Raw genomic sequence first — 22713 nt, 5'->3', positions numbered from 1 at the left:
AGGGTGCTTATAGTTAGAAACTGCAGCAGGTGCTTATAGCTCAAATGATTCTCTTCCATTGGTAGCACTGTACACACACTGTGGCTCTGGCAAAGGGGCCAACGCAGGATGTGAGCTGTTTCTATGGTTACCAGCTCCACTCTCTCTGCCTAGCAAAAACTGTGTCATTATCCGGTGCTTTGGATGGAGGCAGAATGAAGCCGCAGTGTGCAGGGCAGTTTGCTCTCCTTGTTTTTCCTCGCCAGCCTGACCGTGCATCATCACAATTTGCATCATTTTATATCTTATAATAATTTCTGATCTCCCAGGCTTCCAATTCCAGTTGGTGTGGTCATGCCTGCAATTTGTTGGAATAAAAATTTGTAATTTATAGATGTAAAAAGCTGAAATGGAGTTGAAAATGGATGTGTGGCTTTTCATCTAAGCTTTGAGGTCCAATTTTTGTACAGTAGTGTCCAAATATATTGGCACCCAATGGTAAATATGAGCAAAGAAGGCTGTGAAACAACATCTGCATTGTTTATCCTTTTGATCTTTCATAAAATAAATGTATCTCATTATTAAATAAAAAGATTTCTCCAAAATGCATTGGCCATAATTATTGACACCCTTTTATTCAATATTTTTTTCAGCCTCCCTTTGCGAAGATAACAGTTCTGAGTCTTCTCTTATAATGTCTGAGGTTGGAGAACACCTGGCAAGGGATCTAAGACCATTCCTCCTTACAGAATCTCTACAGATCCTTCAAATTCAGAGGTCCATGTTAGTGGACACTCCTCTTCAGTTCACCCCACACAATTTCTATGGGGTTCAGGTCAGGGGACTGGGATGGCAATGGACATTTTGTGGTCAGTGAACCATTTTTGTGTTGATTTTGATGTTTGCTTTGGATCATTGTCCTGCTGGAAGATCCAACCAGGGCCCATTGTAAGCTGTCTGGCAGAGGCAGCCAGGTTTTGATTTCCTATCTGTTAGTATTTGATAATATATGATGCCATGTATCCGAATAAGATGACCATGACCTCTGGCAGAAAAACAGCCCCACAACATAAAAGATCCAGCACCACATTTAACCGTGGGCATTGGGTACTTTTTCATCTCTGGGTGCCCTGAACCCAGCTCTTTTTTAGTTTCATCTGACCACAGAACCTGGTCGCATTTGAAGTTCCAGTAGTGTCTGGCACACTGAAGATGCTTGAGATTGTTGTTGGATGAGAGCAGAGGCTTTTTTCCCTCTCAAAAATCTTATGGTGATGTATTATATATATATATATATATATATATATATATATATATATATATATATATATATATATATATATACACTCACCTAAAGGATTATTAGGAACACCATACTAATACTGTGTTTGACCCCTTTCGCCTTCAGAACTGCCTTAATTCTACGTGGCATTGATTCAACAAGGTGCTGAAAGCATTCTTTAGAAATGTTGGCCCATATTGATAGGATAGCATCTTGCAGTTGATGGAGATTTGTGGGATGCACATCCAGGGCACGAAGCTCCTGTTCCACCACATCCCAAAGATGCTCTATTGGGTTGAGATCTGGTGAATGTGGGGGCCATTTTAGTACAGTGAACTCATTGTCATGTTCAAGAAACCAATTTGAAATGATTCGAGCTTTGTGACATGGTGCATTATCCTGCTGGAAGTAGCCATCAGAGGATGGGTACATAGTGGCCATAAAGGGATGGACATGGTCAGAAACAATGCTCAGGTAGGCCGTGGCATTTAAACGATGCCCAATTGGCACTAAGGGGCCTAAAGTGTGCCAAGAAAACATCCCCACACCATTACACCACCACCACCAGCCTGCACAGTGGTAACAAGGCATGATGGATCCATGTTCTCATTCAGTTTACGCCAAATTCTGACTCTACCATCTGAATGTCTCAACAGAAATCGAGACTCATCAGACCAGGCAACATTTTTCCAGTCTTCAACTGTCCAATTTTGGTGAGCTCTTGCAAATTGTAGCCTCTTTTTCCTATTTGTAGTGGAGATGAGTGGTACCCGGTGGGGTCTTCTGCTGTTGTAGTCCATCCGCCTCAAGGTTGTGCGTGTTGTGGCTTCACAAATGCTTTGCTGCATACCTCGGTTGTAACGAGTGGTTATTTCAGGCAAAGTTGCTCTTCTATCAGCTTGAATCAGTCAGCCCATTCTCCTCTGACCTCTAGCATCAAGGCATTTTCGCCCACAGGACTGCCGCATACTGGATGTTTTTCCCTTTTCACACCATTCTTTGTAAACCCTAGAAATGGTTGTGCGTGAAAATCCCAGTAACTGAGCAGATTGTGAAATACTCAGACCGGCCCGTCTGGCACCAACAACCATGCCACGCTCAAAATTGCTTAAATCACCTTTCTTTCCCATTCTGACATTCAGTTTGGAGTTCAGGAGATTGTCTTGACCAGGACCACACCCCTAAATGCATTGAAGCAACTGCCATGTGATTGATTAGATAATTGCATTAATGAGAAATTGAACAGGTGTTCCCTAATAATCCTTTAGGTGAGTGTATATATATATATGTATTATATATATATATATATATATATATATATATATATATATATATATATATATATATATATATATATATATATATGTACAATTTTTTATCTAATTATACTCGATTAATTAATCGCAATTAATCGCATATTCTTTGGCCACTTGAACCAATCTCCTCACTGTGCATGGAGACAATATAGGCACGCTTCCTATTCCAGGCTGATTCTTAAGATCTCCAGTTGATTAGAATGTGTTAATTATTGTGCTGATGGTGGAAATGGGCATTTTCAATGCGTTGGCTATTTTCTTATAGCCAATTCCCCTTTTGTGAAGCTCAACAGCCTTTTGCCACACCTGAGAACAATAATCTTTAATCTAACCCACTGTGATTGATGATTAAGGGAATTTGGCCTGTTTGTTACTTCATATTTATTCCCCTGTGAAACAGTAAGTCATTGCTGAACAATTTCACCCAGATGCACTAAAAAATGTTAAATATGAAGGGGAATATACTTCAGATATGTTTTACTCATAAGAATTTCAATGGGTGCCAATAATTGTGACCAACATGTTTTGGAGAAAAATATTTGGTTAATAATGAGATATTTCCCCTCTTTCAATTGGTCTACTTCAATTAAAGGTTCGATTCTTGTGAATGTTTTGAATGAAAGATCAAAAGGATAAACAATGCAGATTTTCACAGACTTCTTTGCTCATATTTACCATGGGTGCCAATATTTTAGCCACTACTGTTTACTTAGATAATTTGTCATCAAGCAATTATTTGATTAACCTTTCATACAAAAACATGCTTATTACTGTAAGGCTTGCTATTTGATGGTGTGATTCAGTCTTATTGTATCTCCTGATTATTGGAAAACAAAATGAATCCATAACATAATGAGTCCATTCGAGACTGTAATCATCACACATATTCACAAAATATCATATGAAAAAACTATTTGCCAAGGTTTTTTTTTTTTTTCGTAACCCATCGGCAAATAGTTTTTCTTGTTTTAAGCATAAACATCACAAAAAACATTTAAATTCCTCTGAAAACAAGATTTAATGTCTTATGTTATTTTGCTTCTCAAGAAATTGTATCTTGTTTTAAGGATGTTTAGAGATTTTTACTGGAAAGCAAGACAAAAATACTGATTAAGAAAAGCACTTTGCAGTGTGAACGTGTCAGAAAATTCACTAGGTATGAAAAAAAGTCAATAGTACCAACCAGGACACATAAAAATTGTGTTTGTGTGTGTGTGGGTGGGCAGGTTAAAGTGGTTTAGGAGGACTTTTTTAAATTACAACTGGTAATTACAAGGGTATTATGCTATAAATGTGATTTATGAAGACATTTCTAGTGTTCCTATAATTCTAATTAAAATTTGATTAAAAATCATACTAAATGTTGTTTTATTGATATGTGTCGATTGTAGTGACACAAGGGGTTTCTTTCGGGAGCCTCGGATACCTCTGAATATGAAAAACGTCAATGCCAAATTGGCGAACAGAATTTGCATGTTCCGCCCCCAGTCATACAGGTATAAAAGGCGAGGATCGTGCATCTGTTCAGTCAGATTTTTCTTTGGAGCCGAGCAGTTGTGTGATCAGCGAGCTGAGACGCTCACTACCATTCTACTCACCTCTAAGATCATTGCTGTTGGATCCCACGGTGCATTTCCAGCAGCTTTCTCCCTTCTCTGTCACGGGTGTGGACGCCAGTGCAGTCCACACCCCTGGGCGCTTCAATATTTTTCCTAAAAGAGTATATTTCCTATAAAAGAGATTACACATTGGCATTTGTGGCAGGGGGGCGGAGCCGGGTCGTGATTATACACATCCGGTCCCTTATCAGGCTAATCAAGCCTCCGAGAGGGATAAAGGCCGACTGCGGAGGATTGTGCGGGAGAGAGACATGTGTGTGTTTGTCTTTTGTTTGAGTTTGAAATTAAACTATTATTTATATTGAAAAGCCGGTTCTCGCCTCCTCCTTTCCATTGACTGCTTTACAGCATTGAAAGTCTTTTTAAAGATGTGTTTTTTTCAAGATGCCTTTCCTCCTCTGTGTAGTTCCTGGATGCGGTAGATATCTCTCTGCTTCTGACGGTCATATTTGCTACCTCACGTGTTTGGGCTGTGATCACACTGAAGCAGCGTTTATGAATGGTTCATGTTCTCATTGATCCTCTCCCCCCGTGTCGCGCCTTCTTCCCACGGGATTGAGGCTGACTCGGTTGGCGATGGAGGCGATTTAAATTGGGTTTAAATAGATTTAAATCCCCCGGACCACCCACCCCCCTGTACGCTCGTTTGCTTCCATACGGGCTCGATGTGAATCCAGCTCGCCCTATGGCCAGTTTGGAGTCTCCTTCAGCCCCCCCCGAGTTGGATGAAAATTTCACTGCAACATCGGAGAACATCACGGCTTCTGATGCTGAGGACTCGACTGGGCTGCCACATTCAGGTCTGCTCGCCCACTCTGAGACCAATGCGCAGATGTCCGGCATGCTTGCCCGGGCCGCCAAGAGTGTAGGGATGGATCGGAACTTTCCCTCCCCCCTCAGCCCTCATGTATAAAAAAAACAGCACCCTGCGTGCAGAAATCGCTACCCTTTTGCAAAAGGATGCAATAGAGCCTGTCCCTCCTGCCAAGATGGAGAAGGGTTTCTATGTCTTTCCTCCCTAACCCTCTGGTCCATGAATTCAGGAGTTCCCGACCAGACCCACTACGGGTATTCTGCACTGGAATAGGTGCTCCACAGGGTTTGGCCATCATGGATTAATCCCTGTGTGTATTTTATGCAGTTTCCCTGCTGTCGGACCCGCGTCTACCTTGGGCAGTCCCCTCTGCCCCCCGGTCGCCGTGTTTGTAGCAACTCCTCCCTCACTAGGTAGGATCAACCACCGCGCCTCTTCCACATGTGGCCTGAAAACCCATGTGACATATTTGCTACATTTTTACCTCCCCCCAGTGGGCAGGATGTGGTCTCCATGGGGTCTTTTCCCCCTGAAAGAATAGGACTAGAAAAGAACGCCTTGCCCGATGTATTTTAGCTAGATGGCCCCAGCCGCATCTAACACTCTATGAGGAGAATCATAGAGAGGAAAAGGCCGCAGCTGGCGAGGCCTGCTTTCATGCTTGTCACGTCGCTTGTTCCCACCCCTCAAGGGAAAATCCTTGGTCGGATGCCGGGAACCTAATAAAACAATATGACATCTTAGTGGGGTGTTGGGGAAGGTTACGTGCAGTCTGATGCCCATGCTCTTTTGGCACACTACAGCTTGCTGCACCATCATCAGCAGGTCACGTAACACAGTTCAGTGTAGGTGGCGCTATTGAATAGAGACCCCTTGTGTCACTACAATCAACAAAATGTCGAATGAGTGACAGAAGTGGAACATCTAGGTTACTAGTGTAACCCCCGTTTCCTGATGGAGGGAACGAGACGTTGTGTCCCCCTTGCCACAACACTCTATCAAGCCACTGTAATGGCCAAACCTTATTCTCTGCTCCTCAGTGCAGAACCTGACTGAACAGATGCACGATCCCCGCCTTTTATACCTGTATGTCCGGGGGCGGGACATACAAATTCTGTTTGCTAATTTGGCATTGGCCTTTTTCATATTCAGAGGTATCCTAGGCTCCCGAAAGTAGCCCCTTGTGTCACTACAATCGACACAACGTCTCGTTCCCTCCATCAGGGAACGGGGGATATTGATAGCTGCACCAAAGTGTGTGTGTGTGTGTGTGTGTATTTATCACTTTGTGGGTACCAAATGTCCCCATAAGGATAGTAAAACCCGAAATTTTTGACCTTGTGGGGACATTTTGTCGGTCCCCATGAGGAAAACAGCTTATAAATCATACTAAATTATGTTTTTTGAAAATGTAAAAATGCAGAATGTTTTCTGTGAGGGGTAGGGTTAGGTTTCGGGGATAGAATATAAATTTTGTACAGTATAAAAACCATTATGTCTATGGAAAGTCCCCATAAAACATGGAAACACAACGTGTGTGTGTGTGTGTGTGTGTGTGTGTGTGTGTGTGTGTGTGTGTGTGTGTGTGTGTGTGTGTGTGAGAACATGTATTTATCACTTTGTGGGGACCAAGTGACCCATAATGATGGTTAAACCCGAAATTTTTGACCTTGTGGGGAAATTTTTTCGGTCCCCATGAGGAAAACAGCTTGTAAATCATACTAAATTATGTTTTTTTGAAAATGTAAAAATGCGAGGGTTAGGTTTAGGGGAAGGTTTAGGGTTAGAGGATAGAATCTATTGTTCGTACAGTATAAAAATCGTTATGTCTATGGAGAGTCCTCATAAGGATAGCCGCACCAGTGTGTGTGTGTGTGTGTGTGTGTGTGTGTGTGTGTGTGTGTGTGTGTGTGTGTGTGTGTGTGTGTGTGTGCGCGTGCGCATTCGTGTATTTAGCACTTTTTGGGGACCAAATGACCCATAAGGGTAGTAAAACCCGAAATGTTTGACCTTGTGGTGACATTTTGTCGGTCCCCATGAGAAAAACAGCTTGTAAATCTGTCCCCATAAAACATGGAAACACAACGTTTGTGTGTGTGTGTGTGTGTGTGTGTGTGTGTGTGTGTGTGTGTTTATGATGTTCTAGGTAGGCCATTGTCTGTCATTAACAGAGCTGTGCAACACAAACTCTCATGAAGATGAATGCCTGTACACTCTCACACCTGTTCCCAAGCACCTCTCCTGAGTACTACACTCAAGTTGTTGTGCTTCAGAGCGAGACCTGAGGTATTCTGCCACTGAGACCTGTGTTTGCTAAGAAGATATAAACATATCTAATGTTAGCACAGGCTTATCAGTGGTGTTTGTGTGTACACTATTTTGTATATTAAGGGTTATGGATTTCAACATATTTTATTTAAACTTTATAGCATCATCCTGCATCGTTTCTGCTATGGACATGAATGATACCTCATATTTTGCAGCTTGTTGAGTAGCGGGTATTTACTTTTCTAAGCAATCATACTTAAGGATATTGTAGAGGGTAATAAATAAGAATTCATTTGTTGCATTAAAGTGGTCCTAAATGTAATAAAAACCCTAAATGCAATAACTTCTGGTCATTAATGTATGTAAATGTTCCATGAGTGTGTTTGGTATATTTTATGTTTTAATGTAGTTTAAGTTTGGTTTTGCATACATTAGTATACACCGATCAGCCCCAACATCAAAACCACCTGCCTAATATTGTATATGTCCCCCTTGTGCCGCCAAAACAGCCCAAACCTGCATCTTAGAATAGCATTCTGAGATGCTATTCTTCTCACCACAATTATACAGAGCGGTTATCCGAACCAGTCTGGCCATTCTCTGCTGACCTCTCTCATCAACAAGGCATTTCCATCTGTAGAACTGCCGCTCGCTGGATGATTTTTTTTTTTTTGGCACCATTCTGAGTGAATTCTAGAAACTTTTGCATGAAAATCCTAGGAGATCAGCAGTTACCGATATAATCAAACCAGCCCACCTGGCACCAACAATCATCCATCCGATCATCTAATCAGCCAGTCATGTGACAGCAGTGCAGTGCATAAAATCATGCAGATACGCGTCTGGAGCTTCAGATAATGTTCACATCAACCATCAGAATGGGGAACATTTTAATCTTAGTGATTTGGACCATGGCATGATTGTTGGTGTCAGATGGTCTGGTTTGAGTATTTCTGTAACTGCTGATCTCCTTTTAGTTTATTTTTTGGGCAACAAAATGTGGCGTTATTCAAAAATGCACTGTGATACACCCATTAGTTTAATGAACAATTAAAAATGACTTTGTTTTCAATTACGTTCTGCATAAAATTTGTTTTGTTTTTCGTTCCTTGAACCAATTTTAGTCCCTGTTTTTTAAACCTATGATAAATTGTTTACATTTACTAAGTAAACTGATTATTAATCAGTACACTAAGCATCTCACTAGGGATGTTATTACACTTAAGGGATGTTATTACACTTAAATGTGCAATATGTATCTATTTACTGTACTAAAGCATAAAATTATCATAATATGTTATCAGAGATTTAGGAAACATGCTTGAAATACTGGGTTCTCTGAAAACAATGCTACAGCCAGTATATTCTACTATGAATTATACATTCTGGGCTGGAATTTGTTCTGGCCTGTGTAATCCTGCCCACTGCCATTTCCCGATAGTATTTCGACACCCCAGGTTGCCAAATTTGAAACAAGTTAGTGGGAAAACACAGCATGCTACAGCCATGGAAGTTAGCAATACATCTAGCAACATTGACAAAGTTATAAAAATCCACTTTCTCTTCTGCTATGCTATGCATTCCATACAAATAAGCCATGCATTGCATACAAGATACATTACAGGTCATGCTAGCGACTGTACAACACTCATGTCAAAACAACATAGTAAACAAACAGATATTTAGAAAGTAGGTTTTCATGTCATATTTATGATAAAGAATTAATAGCATAAATATGCATGATTTGTTTTTTCATCAATATAGCAGCCAATATTAATAAGGAAGTATAACCATTGTCTTACCTAAAGCAGCAAAGCCCAACACTTGAAACAGGGCAGCTGTGACTAATAAACTAACAATGTGCAAACAAGTAGGTGGGGTATGAAGTAAGACAGAGAGACACACGGCTGTACAGAATCCAATCAAAGCCACATTCTCTCACAAGACATCAAAAACACCAGAATGGCATGAGCACACATCACCAAGACAATAAGGCAATATACGGCCATGCCAACTGACAAGTAAGAGGAGAGAATGCGTAGCAACACCAAACAAAGCGATGCCACGCATTCTCACTCTAAAAGAAACCTTAGGGTACATTGCAAGGCAAATGCTATGCGATGCACACAACAGGCGATAAAAACAAGACAGGACACCTGTGCGAGAGTTCGGCCACACACAAACCCGAAATCTCAAATCGAAGTGACTGAACCTCAGCACAATGTGAAGACAGCTCGTGACCCGGGTGTGTAACATAAGGTGCACCCATGTTCACTAGTAACAGACATAAACTATTGACGTGTGTACATGCTGTCAAGATGGCATAAGCCCAATGCACCCACGTCAATAACAGACAGACATGTAGCACTAGTGTCCGAATCCTGACAGACTGAAACCAAACCAGACATAAAGTCAGGATTCAGACACCATGCTCCCGACATGAAATAAGACAGACCGAAGAGTGCAACTTAGTATAACTGAAACCACGCTCACAAAGACAGACAACAAAACACAAGACAGACATGGGACAATAATGCCACATTCCTGTCAGACCAAAACCTAGACTGACAGAGTCTATGGTCGGTGGCTGCTAGACAGGTGTCAGATGACTGAGCAGGGGCCACTAGACAAGGGGCAGTGAACTGGATGGGCACGGGCCGTGACAGGGGAATGGCCTCTGTGGCAGTAAATACTGACAGAGACTGGGAAATGGCCTCCTTGTTTGTGAGCACTGGCAGTGACAGGGGAACGACCTCCTTGGTTGTGAGCACTGGCAGGGACAGGGGAACAACCTCCTTGTTCGTGAGCACTGGCAGGGACAGGGCAACAATCTCTGTGGTCATTGGCAGTGACAGGGGAATGAAGCGCTGGCAGCGACTGGGGAATAGGAGCCCTTCTCCTCCTCCTTTTCCGGGCACCCAGGAGCACTGCTGTGAGAGCGGCCGTCATGGCCGAGTATGCTGGCACCTGGATGGTCAAGGCTTCAGGCACTGGCTCTGGGTCAGATAAGGCTTCAGACAGTGGCTCTGGGACAGATGAGGTGTCAGGAACTGGCTCGTTGACCATGGCAGGCATGGGCGCTGGTGCAGTTGCAGGCATTGGCACTGGCTCGTTGGCTGTGGCAGGCGTGGGCACTGGCAGCAGCAGGGGAACGGTCTCTATGGCCATGGGCACTGGCAGCAGCAGGGGAACGACCTCCAAGGCCATGGGCAGTGACAGCGACAGGGGAACGGCAGGAACCAGGTAGGGGAAACAGAGCCGACATGGAAGATTGAACACACAAGCAAGACCGAATGAAAAAACTAGCACACAAGACTGGAAACAACAGGAGACTAAAATAGGAGGAGAAATCAACAGGTTAACAAGACAGGGCAGGTGTGACTAATAAACTAAGAGTGGGAAACAAGGAGGCTGAGAATGACATAAGATCGAGAGACACGTGGTGATACAGAAACAAAACAAAGCCACATGTCTCACAAGACAACAGAAACACCCGAATGGCTTGAGCGCATATCGCCAAGACCATAAGGCAATATACGGCCATGCCAACTGACAAACAAGATGAGAGAATGCATAGCAACTGCAAACAAAGCAATGCCACGCATTCTCACACTAAACGAAACCTGAGCGTACATCATGAGGCAAATGCCACGCGATGCACAAACAGGCGCAAAAACAAAACAGGACACCTGTGCGAGAGTTCGGCCACACAGAAATCTCAGACCGAAGTGACCGAACCTTAGCAGAATATGAAGACAGCTGAGTGCGACACGAGGCGCACCGATGTTCGTGAGAAACAGACATAAACTATTGACACGAATGCATGCAGTCAAGATGACATAAGCGCAACGACCCCTACGCCAATAACAGTCAGACATTGAACATGAATGTCCGGATCCTGACACAGACCGAAACCGATCCAGACAGGAAGTCAGGATCCAGACACCATGCTCCCGACATGAAACAAGAAAAGCACACGGCAGGGAATACAACCGAAACCACATTCTCACTCAAAGACAGAATACGAAACACAAGACAGACATGGGACGATAATGCCACGGTCCTGTCAGTCTGTCAGTCTTTGTTTTGGTCTGACAGGACCGTGACAGCCAGAATTCAGGATATAATTAAATGGGGAATGCCAGCCTAACATGTTAAAGGAATAAGTCTGATGAATAATTAATAATTTTTCACGTGCCATCTCAGTGCAAACTTGTTTGGAGTTGATCCATGGTGCATACAGACGCCAAAACATCAAAGGGACATGTTGATATAATGGAATCGTTTTTAATGCTACCAAAATGTCATAAAAATGGTTTGTTTCATGAATCAAACTACTTGTTTATTATAAAACATAAATATAGAATATTTTTAGAAATGAAGACATTTTCTCTGCATACACAATCAATGTAGAACGTTGCTTGGAGACACTGATCCAGATTCAGCTTTTCTCATCGCATTCTCCCAGTTACAAGGAGCTGTAACACGAAGCAATTCAGCTGCATAAGTCAGTAAATTGAGCGAGTATTTCACCCTGTGTATTATTATCCCTCTGCCTAAACGCGTTCACTGATTTTTTTTAATGCAGTGTGTATTAACACATGAATCAGTCATGTTTCACTCAATCGAATGTTGCTGACCTCATGTCACGCTAAAACATGAAATGTGCGTTAGTGTAATGATTGACAGGCGATGTCTGTATCTAAAAGGTGATTGGCTCTTTTACCTCAAGGTGGGACTTCCTTTCTACATCCATTGACTGATGGGTGCTAGAGCTTCTTGGTTGGGTTTTCCAATTTCTCCCATTCATTTAAATAGAAGTGACTCATCTCTAATGCTAAATAGTCTATGGCTTCACACTCTATAGAACAACAATGCCGATGTCTCCTCCCCGAAGTTTGCAAAATTTTACTCCTGATTTCTCGCATTACAGGGACTGTAGAGGTGTACAAAAGCAATTCATTACTTTATTTATACAGTAACTCTGATATTATGTTCTAAAATAAAAATAAGGTCTTACTTTACTCGTGACTCGAAAACAAGTCATCTGATTACTTAATGCACATTACATTTATCGTGTTACCCCAACACTAATAAGTACTCAGTGTCGGTTTTTTTTTAAAGTAGAAGGCGTAAAATTGAAAGACTCCATCCCTTATCTTGATTTGATAGTGTGAAAGCTGGCAATGCTTATATGGAAAGGGAGGAGGTACAGTAATGCTTGAGTGAGAGTATGACTTGCTGCCAGGAGAGAAAGAGAATCTGGTAATAAGCGTGTGTCTCTGCTCTGTTGTTTACAGCGCCCAACACCGCTCCATATGGAAGTACAGGAGGCTCTGAAGTCCTGCTGGCCTGCTGGTACCTGATCCTGGCTCTCTCTTCTCTCGTCAGTGTTTACTAGCCCTGGGGATGGCCATACACAATGACTGTAAAGAACCCTTTTGAGAATTTACAGAATCTTTCACATCGCTGATGGCTGGATCCAATCTGGTACAGTTTGTTTGGAAAGTAACAAGGGATTTTAATCAGCATTACTTATGTTGGGATGGTAATTTTTTTCTTTGGTGTTTGTAAATACATGCGGTTTTAGGGGTTTGGTTTTGTTTTTCTTGTTTTTTATTTTTTCCCCACTTTGTGAATCAGAGCACATTGTCCCCCTTTGAAGGCTTCAAAATTAGCTGAAATCATGCTTTGGAAAATTGAGGGTGTTTGACATTAGTGTCTTTGTTATTGAAAATGGAAAGGCACCCTAGTGTGCCACCTTGCTCTCTGTGCTGGTACAACATTTACATACCATTAAACGGGGAAGTATTTAAATCATCAAACCCATGAGTCAAAAAACACTGTCTTACATTTCAAAAATGGATTATATGAAAAAATAAACTTATATGGTAGATGGCAAAAGGAAATTAAAGAGTAGTTTTAGTATAATATCCCAATGAAATATGATTAATCATTTTGTGGACCAAAATTACAGCCATACCTCAAAGGTTTAGACCTTTGTGCTATATAGCCTTTTTCATTTGACTGCATTATACAAAGTAAGTTCATAACCCATACTAGTTATTCTACAAATACATGTTTCAGTTATGATTGCCTCTCCTCAAAAGTTTTTTATTGGGGAGAAATCCTTGATTGTATTCCAGATTAAAATATAAGTGTAAGATAGAGTGTAAGTGTACGTGATAAATCTTTAAAAAATAATATTGGGCTATTTAAAGGGGTAATTCTCTCATCATTTACTCACCCTCATGCTATCCCAGATGTGTATGAATTTATTTCTACTGCTGAGCACAGATATACATGCTATACTGCTGAGCACAGATATTTAGAAGAATATCTCAGCTCTGTAGGTTCATACAATGCAAGTTAATGGTGATCAGGTCTTTGAAGCTCCAAAAAGCACACAAAGGGAGCATAACATTTACATTTATGCATTTGGCAGACGCTTTTATCCAAAGCGACTTACAGTGCAATTATTACAGGGTCAATCCCCCCAGAACAACCTGGAGTTAAGTGTCTTGCTCAAGGACACAATGGTGGTGGCCATGGGGTTAGAACCTGTGACCTTCTGATTAACAGCCCTGTGCTTTAGCCACTACGCCACCACCACCACCATAACGTGATCCATATTACTCCAGTGGTTTAATCCATGTCTTCTGAAGTGATCCAGTTAGTTTTGGGTGAGAACAGACCAAAATATAACTACTTTTTCACTGTGACATTGCAGTCTCTAGGTGATCATGATTTCAAGCTCGATTAAACTTCTTAGTGCTTGATGTATGCGCAGCGCGCTAGATGGCGCTATAGGAAGTGTATATGAGATTGAAATCATGATTGCCAAGATGTACAGTGAAAATGTAGCTAAGCTTTGCTCTGTTCTCGCCCAAAACCAACTGGATCTCTTCAGAAGACATTGATAAAACAACTGGCGTCATATGGATTCTGTTTATGCTGAGTTATATGCTTTTTGGATCTTCAAAGGCCTGAGCTCCTTTCACTTGCATTGTAAGGACCTACAGAGCTGAGATATTCTTCTAAAAACCTTTGTTTGTGTTCAGCAGATAAAAGAAAGTCATGCACATCTGGGATGGCATGAGGGTGAGTAAATGATGAGAGATTTTTTATTTTTTTTTAAGGCTAATCATAAAACATAAATTAGACACATGCAATAGTCAAAATCAGTCTCGTTCTAAAAGGTTATAAAACAACAAAGCAGTGTCACAGAGCTCTGTCCCGATGAGAGTTCTATATGTAAAAAAGAATGGAGAAATATTTAATGAATATAGTAGTGCATTTGATGTTATATTAAACAAGACATCAAATAACAATAGCACATAAGAGACATTCTGCTGTTGGCAGCATGCAGAATAATATACTGGGCCAATCCAAAGTGGAGGAAAAGCAGCAGAAAGAGAGTCATAATTGACGTGCACTTTGATAGAATTAAGAAATTATGGACAGTCGCTTATGGAATTTATCTGATCAATATTGGCATTTTTTTAAACCAGTAAATATATTTGTCTCAATTTTTTATTTTTATTTTATAGATTATGCTTTGTTTTATGGTTGTAGTGATTTGAACAGGATTTTTATAATGTATTGACATATTACTGCTTTGATTTTGTCCTTGTGAAATAGTTTCGAAAAGGGAAGCAGAAAAAAAGAATATGCACTTCCCTCGTAGGGACAATATGAAATTTACAAGTGTGGATTCAAACATGTGAATGAATATTCTTTCAATATAAGTATGCAGTATGGCATAGTTTACAATGTTGTCTTTCATTTTAGATGCCACAACTGTTGTTGATTCTTGTCAAACAAGTAGAAGTTGGAAAAGTGAACCGTTTGTAATCAAATAATATACTTTTAACTCCGAGGGTGTGAACCAGTCATATGGTATAATAGAAAACGAGTCACGTGTATATTTGAAGAAAGTAGAATTCATTTTAACTTCTTGGTAGAGCCAGTGTCTAGGTTTAGTTTAACCTCTACCCTAGTTCCCACACACTTGTTGTATACTACGATGTGCAGAAATTATAAATGTGCTGCATGTCAAATGAATATGTATGTTAAGGTGGCCGTTTACCATAAATCAATAATTTGAGAACAAAACCAGGCTGCTTTGACTTTATGAAATGTGTTCCACACTACTGAACATCACAAGATTTGTGGGCAATGATGAAATGTTCTTTTTATGTATAAATCATCACAGAATCTTTTCTGCTCAGTGTGCAATATTGGGTATACTCCTCCATGCTCAAGCATTTATGTGTGCTAAAATTGGTCAATTTTGTTTATCCATCAAAAGTTTACATTCTTTTTGTATATTATTTCTTGCACTTTTTACATAAATGTCAATACCAGGGCAAAATACATAATGAATGACAGGAAAAACAAGTCATCACAATACGTATTCATTGTATTGCACTTTAAATCATGTACACTTACAAAAGTTATACTCTGAATTTAGATTTAAAATGTGTCTGTATTATGAGGTAAGGCAAGAAATTTACAGTGACCAGTAAATTGAAGAGAGAGCATCTTGTTATTTTTTATCACTAAAAAGCACAGTATCATATAGATTTTACCTAAACGTTTGTGTCCCTGTGCTTATTGCAATGCCTCAAACACCAAACAAAGAGATGTTAAAATATTGATTTATGATCATACTAAGGCCTGGCTCTCATTGTAATGTAAAAAGTACAATTGCACTTGCTTATCTTTACCACAAGCCTCCATAATCGCGATTAACACCAATTGCTTTGAATGGAAAATACGCTGCATTTCATATCAATGCATTTCATAGCATTTGAGTCCACTCTAGAAGCAAGTACTGTATAAAATGTGCCTTTAAAATTATTTAATTGATTCCATGTCAAATGCCATGTCTAAGCATCATGCATTTGTCATTCTCTTATACCAGATGAATATCAGTGTTTGCAGTCATTTTGACTTCCTCTATTATTCGTACATCCCAAATTAATAGCTGATAAAAGGGGCATTTTTTTAACATCTGCCAATTTTAAGTTCTGTAAAGATATACAAGTAGCACATGTTCTCTTAATAAATATTGTGAATACAACATCAACAAAGAGCTCATTAAACCATTATTAAATCTGCATATATGGATATCAATATAAAAAGGTTGAAAAAACATGAAGGCATTCATGCATGCGTAATTCTCAGAAAAGTTACAGCATTTAAAGAGTCTGTAAATAACAGGCAAATGTGCTGGATAATTACATTCCTAGACATGCATTAATGTTCAATGACACTTAAAAAAAAAAAAAAAAAACCTACATTAGCTTAGCTGTCGTCCTGTACATGTAACTGAAATTCACATTGATCTTGCATGGTGTGACCTCACCTGCTGGTGGTCAGGACAACATAATGAGCTGATGCTATTTTGGAATGAGTTTTAAATCACTAGAAACAACACCGCATGTTCTGGCCTGAGGAGACCCCTTCGTGTTTCTTCATAACACCTTCCATAAAGTCCTCACCGTCTGAACATTGCTATGATTCAGCTCTGATGAAGAAGGTAGAAGTTAGCATTTGTGTTGTTTTTTAAAAATCTAAGAACACATATAGATAAAAAAGTACTGTTTGACCGAAATAGGTTTTTAAAGGAATAGATCACCCAAAAATGAACATTTTGGCATCATTTACTCACCCATATGTAATTTCAAACCCATTGACTTTCTTTACTTCTGTGTAACACAAAAGGAAATAATTTAATGAATGTCCTTAATGGATTCAAAATAATACAAGTTAAGCTCAATCAACAGAATTTGTGGCATAATGTTGATTACCACAACCATTTATTTCTTCTCGTCCCTCCTTTTTAAAAAAAAAAAAAAAAAACTGAGGTTACAGTGAAGCACTTAAAATAGAAGTACCGGTAAATGGGGCCAATTGTTTTGAAGTGTTTAAAGACAGAAATCTAAAGCATATAATTTTATAAAAGTATCAAACAAGTCATACAGTAAAAGTAGTCTGTGCATCATGTCTTCTGAAGGGGTATACAGTCCCTTTTTCTGATAAATAGACTGTAATTGAAGTCATTTTTCACAATCAAATCATTAATAAAATCCATAAACAGTGCTGAAATCCAATATGCTACACAATATGCTACATCGAAAACATCAAACCTCATTTGTTCTTGCGCAAGAACCAACGAGGTTGTGATATGATATCATGACGTTTGGTCATGAGGCAGTGATAACTTATTGTATTGAATGCAGCCACTGGGACATTTATTAAATTATTTCCTTTTGTGTTCTGCAGAAGAAAGTAATATTGTTCAGAAAGACATGAGGGTGATTAAATAATGACAGACTTTAATGGTCAATGGTGATACATTTATCTAGAAAACAGGGGACCAATGGTTGAAATAATGCTGATATACATAATACAATTAAATTATTGCAAATAAGACATACAGGAAATTGCTGTTTTTGCTCAAAATCACTAACAGTTTTTCAAAAACAGAAAAAGTGCATTAACCATTGACAAGGATGTCAGTAGACTTTGGGACAGACACAGAATGACTACTTCTGTTAATGGGGCCGATAAGCTCAAAATGGCCAAATATATAGGTCTTTCACTTAAGAATAAGAGTCTTTAATTGCAGTTTCTGGATGTATACAGTCAGCTCTTCTAGGAAAAGTCCCAAAAAAACAAACACTTCTATCACAAGTAGAGCTGCTGGCAAGACAGAATGAGGGTGGTAGGCGGCATTGCAATGATTAAAAACCTGTCAGCTCCATCCCGTCTCTGTCTTGGCCAGGCTCTTTTGAAAGTCGTTTGAGAGTGCTGTGTGTGCGGTCAGGGGAGCTGATTCTTCTGACCTGGCAGTTAATAAAATTCACCCTATGCCTTTGTCAGTTTCTGGAGGATGATTTTGTGGAGTGCATGAGGGTGCTGCATTAACCAGTGGTGAACGCTCACTCTCTCAGCAGCACTCTGGCAGACCTGACGGTAATCTACATAAACCTCTGTTCTTCTCCAAACGCTTGCCAGTAATTGCAGTTTTGCAGTATTCTAATTGACTCCATAGAGCTTTGTAAAAACAAAAACCTTTAATCCTTCCCAAAGCCCATTTGCTTTACGGCTATTGTGTTAAAACTTCAAATGATACAAAACCGATGACAAATGCACCGGTTGCCGTGAATGTACTTATCCGTTAGAAACATTCATTGGCAAAATATTTGTCTGGATAATAAAGTAGCTGCCAAAATGAGAATGAGTGAATTCTAAAGCTTTTCTCCGTCAAGTGTTTGTCAACCTCCTCGCTCATTATTTTCACTGAGCTGGAAAATAAGTTAGCCAAGCACTGATGCAGTGGTTTTGATAATGCTCAGGTTTTAACTGAGTCTTCTTTTGCTGAGCTCTGTGTGAAACTGCTGATTGTCTCTCATCGGGAGAAGCATTTGTTTGAAAAGCAAGGGATCAATTTAGGAAGACAGTCCAGGTTTTTGAGAAAACAGTGGGATCGGCCCCAACAACAGCATTCACTGTTATTCACTGTTATGTCTCATTAGATGTCTGTTAGCCTGGTAATGTGTTGTTAGCTGTTTTGAATGGCATGGGCTTTATGTGTTGGCATCTTTCATATCTTAAGCAGTTATTTTGTAAAGTAAAATAAGTCAACCAGTGATACCACCAATCTGCTATGGAATAATTGAGCACAGAGGACACCCGCCAGAAAGATTCAGATCTCTAATGGTTTTTAAAATCATTTAGGTTTAAAGAGGGCCAGCTATGGTTACTTATATTTATTTATATATATATATATATATATATATATATATATATATATATATATATATATATATATATAGAATATCTATGTTTTCTTTTGTTTTGTTTTTTCAATTTGGTGACAAAGTAGAATGGACTTTGTAACCATATTGGGATGGGTGTATTTTTATTTGTCTTTTTCTTTCTTTCCATGATTCATTAAGCTGAAATTACTGTGTTGAGAAATTTGGTACTCTTTACTTACATGTGTATGGAGATTCTTTAGCCACCTGGGATATAGTTGTATATTTTAGGCTCTAGATCACTGGAATGACATATTTGGCTTTAAGTGGCATTGATATATATTGATATTTGTTAAGAAAAAAAGAACATATACTTTAATTACTTTAAAGCTTACATTGTGTATAGCCAGTATGCAAGTTAATTTTCATCATGTTTGATGTAATTTTGTAGCAGTGGTTTGATACTAATAAAGTTGGAAGTTGGTGATGGAACTGTGAAATGTGGTTTGCATGATTATTTAAGCCATTTTATTATTATTCTAAAATACTGTACCTGATCACATGGGAGTTTCCGAAAGTTCCAGTACCCTAGGATCAGCCACTTTATGCCGTCTATCTGACAAGTGCTAACTCCCATCAGACATTTTTGCTTCAGCTCAAGCATGTTTGCCTTCCCTTGTGGCACGACCAGAAGAGCTTTGCATCATCAGCATGGGAGAACCAGGTTTGCATCCTACATATAAAGTAGTAATGTAATGTAATCACATTCACATGGGCGTTCAACCATTATGCGACATGCCAATTTCTGCATGTGTCCAATCTGTTTCATCCTGTGTCTTCCGATAACATGTTGAGGTGCCCTCCATGGAACATATAGGCTCTCTACTTAATGCCTTACTAAAATACTGTTACTTTTATATCTGTGTTTGGCAAAAACATTGAGAGTAGAATAGGTAGTATGCCATTGTGAACAAGGCCATAGACTCACGAGCGTGAGGCTCGTGAATCTGATCAATGCCTGAAATAATCACTCTTTTGAGTCACACAATGAATTTGCCTAACGTGCGGGCTGAATCATCTGAAGTGCTTTGTCACACAGTAAAAGAGTAACGGGATGCTTTAGAAGACAGAGAACAAAACAACGCTGAACAAAGTGGCTATTTAGTTACAATTCATTGAAACAAAACCTGCAACTCTATTCAACTTCTATTCAGTTTCTTACAAATCCCTACGATTTCACCGTGCGTTGAAATTAAAATGTATTGAAATAATAACATTTCATAAAAGCATTTAAAAGTACCAAAAATGACCAAGCTAATACAATGTTTATTGGACATGTTCCTTGGAGTAGCCTAACATATAAATACCATGATATATTATGAGAATACCAAGGTTTTACCATATTGTACCATCACTGTACCATGACAATGCTACAGCAGGCTTTTGAGAAAGGTAACTTTGATAAACTTCATCTTGTGCTGTGTAATGTGAAAAGGTGTCAATATGCTTTTAGTCCATAGTTTCATTAATGCTACACAATAGATGTAGGCTATTAAAGAAAATGTTCAATACAATCCTAATACAATCACTAAAAATGTATGCTTTGGTGCTGTTTTTTGGCAAAAGAAAAAAATGGATTAATTAATATATAAAATCTCCCAGGGGAGACATGCCCCCAGACCCCCCTACAACATCATGGTACAATAGATTGTGTACTTGATGGGCCCCAGACTCCCCAGTAATGATGAAAGTCTACAAATGCTCCTGCTGTGAAACATACTGGCATAGATCTTTAAATAGTGTGCTTTTACATGCACTTTACATTAAGTTTATTTCTATATATGGTGATAACTATTATAATGTCTGCTAAAGAAGCCATAACAACTTTTTTATTATTAATGTTTGGCTAGTTTGAGTTTATACCCATTGGTTATGTATTTAATTATGTGTTAATCTGTACTCTTTTTTTTTTTTTTGTGTAAACATTAATGCATAACTCTTTAACAATTTTATCAGGAAGGGGGTGGAGGGTTGACAGGAGGGTCTCGTCTGGGGTGCCAAATGTGGTAGGACCGGCACTGCATTCGTGTAATCAGTGACTAGCGTGATTCAGAGTTGGCATTTTCCCCCTTAACTTTACATTGTTACTCCACTGATATTTAGGTTTAGGTTAGGGGATTTGGTTGGGGGGTTCAGATAATAAAATATGCATTCCTCTTCACTGTATTATACCCTGTTCACCTGAAAACAGTTAGATTTAAAACACACTTTTGGCTCCCATCCTCCTTGGACATTTCACCTAGAAAATTGAGCTCAAACGTCCAGAAGGATGCCATTTAATTATTTTACTTAATAAAATAAATAAAACAATAACCTTTAAATAAACATTTTAACACTTGAAGCTGTGCCATATTGTGAATGTAGTCATGGCTGAAGGGGCTTGTGATTTGGTAACAGGAAGGGGTCAGAGGCATGTAGAAATTTGCAATAACTCATGACCATAAGTGTTCTATTGCTTTTATACAAAACTTGTGAAAGTGATATAAAGAAAACCATAAATCAAAGAAACCCTGAAACATCAATTCAAATGTGAGTTTTAGTATCTACTAACTCGTCTGCCAACAAAGTAGTTCCCCCACAAGTGACTCATCGTTATGCAACAGACTCGCAGCAACCATCTCTTTTTTCTGTCAATCAGCTGTTATTATATGCAGTGGCCTATATCGCTTTTGTTTGTTTGTTTTCTTTTTACTTTATTCATAGGCCTATAACCTTTTCTTTATTAAGCACTAAATGTTCCTGTTAACTGGCCACCTGTGGTTCAAGTAGTTAATGGAATGCAACAGTTACAAGTGAAAAAAGGGCTATAATTAGCTAATCAGATTGGATTGTCAGATCTTACTGTTGAAAAATTCTCAAAGAATACATACTGAAAATTACATGACTGTGACCATATTTTTGCCCAATTATATTAAGTTTTTTCATGACACATTTCACAGCAGTTTTGAGGTCAAATGTCCACTGAGTGAAACGTTCTACTGAACAGATGAGGTTCTCTTACGAGAGGTTCTCTCGTATTGCGTAAGCTAGCTTACGCTACGGGAAAGATTCATCTTTTCTGAGATATTGAAGCCAAAACATTATCCTTAATTTTGTATCATTTGTCAACGCAGTGCAGCAACTGCAGACCTTGAGCGGGCTAGCTAGCGAGCTCATTGGTTGCTCTGCGGCAACTGCTGCAGCCTATAGATCGAACTTGGGCTAACTCGCGCCCAATGAGAGGCGTCCACGGCTTACTGCATCAAAGCCCGCCAAAATGGCCGTGGCTAGAGTGCACATAAGCGTAGTTCGTGAGGCTGGAACCCTGATTTTCATCTCTTCAGCGAGCTCTTCGCATCTCTGAACTGGAAGCCGCTCGCCGCTCGAGGGGCATCTAGCAAGCTTGGACAGCACTCGAAGAAGCCGGCCGTCTCGCCACCTTCAGCCATCCTGCGAGCTACGCCATCCGGCGACGTATCCTTTTTAGAGCAAGCTAAGTTCCTCAGCGAACTTCACAAAAGAGTATCGAACGCCTTTTAAAGATGCCTCGCACTTCCTGCGGCTCATGCCGCGCTCCTCTCAGCACCGGAGACCGCCACCTCATCTGGCGCTCTCTGCCTGGGACGGG

At 39.7% G+C, this 22713-nt stretch overlaps 1 protein-coding gene across 2 annotated transcripts in view; it reads left to right on the top strand.

Annotated features, from left to right (window-relative positions):
- The window catches only part of negr1 (neuronal growth regulator 1), a 228957-nt gene extending 209891 nt beyond the window's left edge, over positions 1-19066 (top strand). For both annotated transcript variants that reach the window (XM_052130967.1, XM_052130966.1), the window contains one exon: positions 12579-19066. In XM_052130967.1, coding sequence (XP_051986927.1) covers positions 12579-12679 — 101 coding nt within the window. In that variant the 3' untranslated portion in view covers positions 12680-19066. The remainder of the gene's footprint in view (positions 1-12578) is intronic.
- Positions 19067-22713: the final 3647 nt, after the last annotated feature.

Source organism: Xyrauchen texanus, chromosome 7 (genome assembly GCF_025860055.1).
Source record: "Xyrauchen texanus isolate HMW12.3.18 chromosome 7, RBS_HiC_50CHRs, whole genome shotgun sequence".
NCBI lineage: Eukaryota > Metazoa > Chordata > Actinopteri > Cypriniformes > Catostomidae > Xyrauchen > Xyrauchen texanus.
This window is presented reverse-complemented; position numbering and strand designations above follow the sequence as displayed.